We start from the raw sequence: 6,754 nt of genomic DNA on the forward strand, positions 1-6,754 counted from the left end.
AGCCGGATCGAATTTCGTTTTGATCTGATGATCCTCGCCTTTCAACTTGATGCAGATCTTAAGATCAAGTTACTGTTATAATTATCATTTCATTATATACCACTTCTACAATTAAAAGAGATATTTAAAAACTTTTATGCCTTATATCCATTAAATGCAACATTTTTAAGGAACTTTGTGACACGTAAAACAATACCGTCTACTACCAGGGTATAGCATCAATTACAGAGAGTTGTGAGATGAATTTTAAAAAAAACGCAGTGTGGAGATCTAGAAAATCAAATCAATCACACCGTCACGTGATCGCCCGAATCAAAAGTAAAATATAGTGATACAAAGTTAGGAAAGTTGTAAAAGATCAAACCAACTTATTCTTCTTGTACAATATATATAAATATACTCTCCCTGTTTCAATGTTAAACACCTCTTTAATATTTCACACACAATCGTGCAAATTTTTACAGATAAATTCATTTAAACCTGTTTTAGTATATCTTTAGAACCAAATTGAAATATCGACAAAATAAACGTGAAAACTTCATTAAAAGCGGAATAAGGAAGGAAACAAATTGAGTTTAAGCATTGCTTATTGAGAAGTGTCTATTTGGCAGTGATTTCTATCAGACTAACATACATGTTATCATCAAAATAATTACTTTTTAAAAATGATGAGCAATGTAATGAATGTTTGTGATTGGTTTTAGCATCCGGATTTCGGAATGTGTCCCAATGTGTGAAAGGTATTGTATACATTATCTGTAATTTATGCAATATAACCAAAACCCTTTTTTTACGTTAAGGTACATTGATACTCTGATAAGAGAGATAACTCTAATTGACACAAATGTATATTATTCCCTTACAAATTTGTCAAGTTGAAGTGCATTTTTTGTCAAATGCTATAAATGTTGGTATTTTATTCAGCATATACATTTCCTTTGGAAAATCATAAAAGTTAAAGAAAAATTTTATATGAGTGAGCAGAGGGTTTATGAACCTTAAATCACTGGACAAAAATACAGAATACGTACATTGCTCAATGACCTTTGGTGCCGCGCAAAAGTAATTTGAAGCAGTTCATCGGTGTTTGGAGATGTCTGTATATGCAGGAAAAATTCTCGAACAGGACGAAAATCAGCAGTCTATCAATCTTAGTAATTGATGTCTCTCACTTTTCACATCGTCTCAAGCCACGGTCCGGAGTCCGCATATATAGCTCTCTCATAATAGGAGAGGATCGTACATTTTGGTCGTGGTTTGAGACGATGAACTTTTCATCGCTTGTTGAAAATTGTAACATTTAATGAGATTGCAACTTACATATATGACTAAATTTCTGTACAGGGGATACATGGGATGCTGTTCGGGTTATATCTGGAATGAGAGAGACCGAGTCTGTCAAGGTGAGAGAAACAATATCATCTTTTGTTCAAGAGGGTTTGGGGTTGCAATGAAAAAAACTACTCCAAGATTACATAAAAATAAGACCTTATCACAAATTTGAGGATGTGCAGGCACTGGATATTACTACGATATTTAAATTCTAAATCATAAATACAATTTCTTTAAAATGTATATGTTTGAGAGATTTCCTATGATTGCTTTTATTCTACATTTGTTTTGATCAATTTTACAATATCTTTTCATAATTTTTCTGCTTCTTTATTCAAAAGACTTTTACAGATTTAAACATAAAAATTATTTTTTTTTCTTCGTGTATTTGGGGATTAGGCGCACGGGTGTAAACATTCTTTTTCACTAAATAAGGTACATGTTATGTATCTTTGTTTTGCTAATTTGTCTCTGATTTTTGTAATTTGTCATTTGAATTTGGATTTTGTTTTGCTATATACGAATCCCTTCCACGTTGAAACAAAGAAGATTATTTTGAATACTTACAATTTATCTGCTGCATTATAAATCATATCTTACGTTTGTAAATCGCGAATTTGAGTGTGTATAGAAATTAAGGGGGGTGGGTAAAAACGTCTGTTAAAAATGAAGATTTTATGTATGGAACGCAAATGAATGTTCTGCTTCATACAAGAAATTATTTAGTTGTAATGGGATTTGAATATGGTTACTTTTTATTATCTATATACTTCATTTTACAGAATGCGGCGTCGGGTACACGGGAGATAACTGCAGTTTTACCTGTCCCTACCCCCTCTACGGGAAGAAATGTTGGAATACTTGTCATTGTGATAATGTAACATGTCTACCAACAATAGGCTGTATCTCTACAACAGAGCAGTTACCTAAATCATCTTCTGAATCAAAAACAGGTTCGCAGCATGAAACAAATAGGTTCACTATTATTTTATAAAGAACAATTCAAAAAATATATGTATACAAACCAATCGTTTTTCAGCTTTAAAGATGCATAAATTTATAAGATCGGTGACCTTTTTACTATCGATAGTAATGTTGAATGATTGTTTTTATGAAATTGTGACGTTATATCAAAATAAGTTTCCATCTGTTGAGTAATCATAAACTAAGTATGGATATCGGGACATTTATGGACTACTGCAGATCACTAAATTTTCACGACATCTTATTTGCGCGAGATAGTCATTGACTCTTTACTAGCGAGACATAATTTACACGAATTGTTGATTTTCCTCTATATAATAGTAAGGAATACTTTTAAACGCGAGAATGAAATTTTTGCGAACTCATTGTCTCGCGTAATTACGTGAAAATTAAGTTCTCGGGATTTAAACGTGATTTACAGTATATCATAACTAAGGACAGCTTAGTTCATCCTAGCATCGGTCAAAATAAAACACACCCATTTTAAATTAAATACCTTTTACTGTTCTAGGAAATCATTTAGCGACTTAAATCGTTTATCTCAGATTATTTTTTCTAATTCTGGTAATAATAGAAATACTCTTGAGTATATTTTGTAAAATACGTTCACGAATGCTAAGAATATACTTACGAATTAAAAGTAATCGTGCAGAAAAGAAAAAGCAGACTGTCACCATATACATCATGTATAGAAACCAATAAAGAAAACATGGAAATACGATTTGTTATTGGTCATTGAATGAATTAAAGACTAATTAATACTTGACATACTTTAGTTGAACAACTTTAATATAATTTTCCCTATTTTTTGAGAAATTTCTTAAAAGTATATTACTTGTAAGATTTTGGAATCAAGTAACAATCAAAGGTACATTGGCGGATCCAGATGGGGGGGGGTGGGGTCCGGGGGTTGGAACCCCCCCTTCATTTTTGCCAAGTGGAGAGAGAGAGAGAGAGAGAGAGAGAGAGAGAGAGAGAGAGAGAGAGAGAGAGAGCGTTATCTGAGAAAAAAAATATTTGTACGTCTAACTTATGTATTGAATAGATAGATTCCAACACATTTAGTTTCCTCCATTCACATTCATTATTACTTTTTTATGAGCGAATGGTAGAAAATATTCTACTTATTTTTATGTATCTTATATATGATATGTAACATGCGAGGTACGTTTAATTTGATATGAGATTCCCGCGATCTTTAGCTGTGTTGGTTATATATGTGTATTCTTTTTTTTTTTTTTTTTTTGTATCTTTTGAAGGAACTAACATGCAACTTTTTGTTTTAAACCCCATTAGCATCTTACCCCCCAAAAGTTTTTTTTCTAATTCTAAAAGAAAAAAAAATCACCTTACTTTAATTCGGAAATGCTGCATTTCCATTCAATTTTACAAGGGTTCAGTAGTCTTTGAAATATGAGTTTTTTTTTTTTTAATTTTTTTTATTTTTTTTTTACTCGGACTTGGGGTACCTCTTTAAAGAAAAAAAGGATGTAAACAAAGATATTGTTTACCACAACATTAGATGTTTCAATACATATGTGTATGAATCCTTGCTCGAGAGTGTGTAGGGGGGGGGGGGTGTATTAGAGGGACATAACCCTGGAACCCCCCCTTTCAAAAATTGCTGGATCCGCCCCCTGAAGGTAAACCATAAAAGTTATGGGATATAATTCCTGGTTATCTTTCCTCCCGTTGAAAGTTTATCAACAATTTTTTTAAGTATGCTAGGAAGCAACTGAAATCAAGAACCATACATATGGATTAATCCTAACTAAAAAGAACAAAAAATTATTCTCTATGATATTCACTACAAAAAAGAGAGGAAGCTTCAGCAATTATAACGCTGAAAGACAATATTGGTAGAAACACACTATCTAAAATGTACATAACTTTACTTCTATTACACCACTGCTTATATATTGATTTATATAAGTTTCGAAAGATTTTCCCTACAATTAGAAAAAGTGAAGCTTTATGCAGCGGGAATAATGATAGAATTACCAATTATAGCTTTAAGAGATGTATTATATTTAGAAACAGGATAGGGAGTCGAGAGGTCTTGCAGAGAATCGTAATTAAATTAGCAAAACTAAATAAATTGTGTTTAAGTGCATCACAATTTGTTATATAATATATACGCAGTTTGTGATTACTCAACAGATGGATCTAAACTTATTTTGATATACAATTTCATAAAAGCAATCACTCAACATGACTATTAATAGTAAAAAAGTAACAGATTTTATAAATTTATGCATGTTTAATGTATTCATGATGCATCTTAAATCTACAGTTCATAAGGATGCTTTTGAATTGAGATGAAAAATAATGGCTTTGCTGTTTATAAGATATTTTTTATTGATATAGCCTTTAAATTCCTTTGTATAATTATGATCCACTTTAATGTCTCCTTTATTCTCCTTGTTGGTCATGATTTGAACAAATTTAAATTTACATTACTTTTTTATGCTTTTACATTGAATATTAATAAGAATTTAAACAACTTTTCCTATGTATTCCTACGTGAAAACTTGATCACCCATTGTGGCCCCACTCAAACCCCAGGGGGTCATTATTTGAACAATTTTGAATCTAGACTACCCGAGAATACTTCCATATAAATATGACCAATCACAGCTTTGTTGTTCTTGAGAAAAAGAATTTCAAATAGTTTTTCTATGTAATCCTACTTAAAGCCTTGATCACCCATTACGGCCCAACCCGTGCCTCAGGGGTCTTGATTTGAACAAACTTCCAAAGGATGCTTCTTTTAACTATGACAAATCATAATTTTGCTGTTATTCAGAAGATTTTAAAGATAATTTTCTATGTATTCCTATGTTAAACTTTAATACACCATTGTGGCTCCACCCTACCCCCGGGGGTTATGATTTGAACAAACCAGAATCTACACTACCAGAGGATGCTTCTTTATAACTATGACCAATCATGGCTCTGATGTTCTTGAGATGTTTCCTGTGTATTTCTAAGTTAAACTTTGACACCCCATTGTGGCCCCACCCTATCCCGGGGTCATGATTCCACAAGTGTTTCATTTTTCCTTGTCCAGTGGTTCTAGAGAAGAAGATTTTAATAGATTGTTAATCTTTGTGGCCCTATCCTACCCACAGGGGTCCTGATGTGAACAAACTTGAATCTACTCAACCAGAGAATGCTTCCACATGACTAAGTGATAAGCAATTAAAAATTATTTTAGGATTTTAACTAATAATTTGTTGAAAGTGATAGTTGTTTCTTAAGATGTAAATAAACTTTGATGATTATAAAATTATGGTTCTTAACATATTTTAACGAGTTCTTTTTATCGTGATACATCATTGACAAAATCTTAAAAATTAGATTTCTCCATGCGTTTCCCCTTGAATGAGAAGTCTATTTGCATGTCAACTAGGAACTGAATAGAATCTTGAGAAACAAAAAAATCCACGATTGTTTTACCATTCATTTTAATGTTTTAAATATTAAAACCGTCTTTTAACATTTCTCTTTCCTCCGCTGATATACAAGCAATACATATATAATGATCTACAAACCTGTTTAACTACAAATTGACAATATAACAACAGAAGAAAATATATATGTTTTGCTTAACAAGCCCCATGTACAGGACAACAAAACGGACTGGATACTCAAAGTCCCCATTTACACTGACAGGATCTACAGTTGTTGTTGTCTTTCGCCATTATGTAGCCTCTCCAACAGAGAGGACATCGCAACACCGGGCAACCTGAAATAAAGAAATTTTAAATAAATGTTAATAACTATTTAGATTAGTGTTTTAAAAATAAAAATGAATATTCATAACATAGTCCTTTATATATATTTAAATTCTGTTACTTTCATGAACGTTCAACATCATTTTTATATAACTATTATAGCAAAATTTGTGTAAAGTTTATTGAAAATCTGATAAGAAAAATAACTCCATGTGGTTAAATACGAGGGTTGTCCCAGAAAAACGCGATTTTTTTTTTAATATTCCAAATACTATGCGACCAAAACTAATAATTTTTGGCATGCTGTAGGGAAATCATATTTTAGATATTCTGACAAAATATTATATGCCTGTGAAGTCATATGCATATAAAACAGCATTTAAATGATGCTAAATATCGGTGGTCGACGCACGACAATTTAATGTCAAAAAGTTTACTTCCAATAATATTCTATAATTTGGTGAACTTCTGGTTAAAAATTCATTTATTTGACATCATTAATGACAAAATATGATGATATGCACCAAAGAGCTTTGAATTAGGCATTGTCAACAATTGTGACGTTAAGCGGTAATGTTAGCACCAAACTATCTATGTTTAGCGGGATATTACTCTTGTATGAAAGGAAAAAAGATGTTAAACGATGAAAAACACAAACATAACGATGGGAAACAGGTTCATATGTAGTAGAAAGGTTTGAG

General features: G+C 31.7%; 1 protein-coding gene across 1 annotated transcript; it reads left to right on the forward strand.

Moving 5' to 3' along the window:
• The first annotated feature begins 691 nt into the window (after window positions 1–691).
• LOC134260466 (platelet endothelial aggregation receptor 1-like) lies at window positions 692–2,576 on the forward strand. The gene is made up of 3 exons (XM_062743016.1): window positions 692–740; window positions 1,345–1,403; window positions 2,115–2,576. The coding sequence occupies exons 1-3, from the start codon at window positions 730–732 to the stop codon at window positions 2,324–2,326; spliced, it is 282 nt and encodes a 93-aa protein (XP_062599000.1). The 5' UTR covers window positions 692–729; the 3' UTR covers window positions 2,327–2,576.
• The last annotated feature ends 4,178 nt before the right edge of the window (window positions 2,577–6,754 follow it).

Source organism: Saccostrea cucullata, unplaced genomic scaffold (genome assembly GCF_032062105.1).
Source record: "Saccostrea cucullata isolate Sc308-1 unplaced genomic scaffold, CSIRO_AGI_Scuc_v1 ctg3015, whole genome shotgun sequence".
Lineage (NCBI taxonomy): Eukaryota > Metazoa > Mollusca > Bivalvia > Ostreida > Ostreidae > Saccostrea > Saccostrea cuccullata.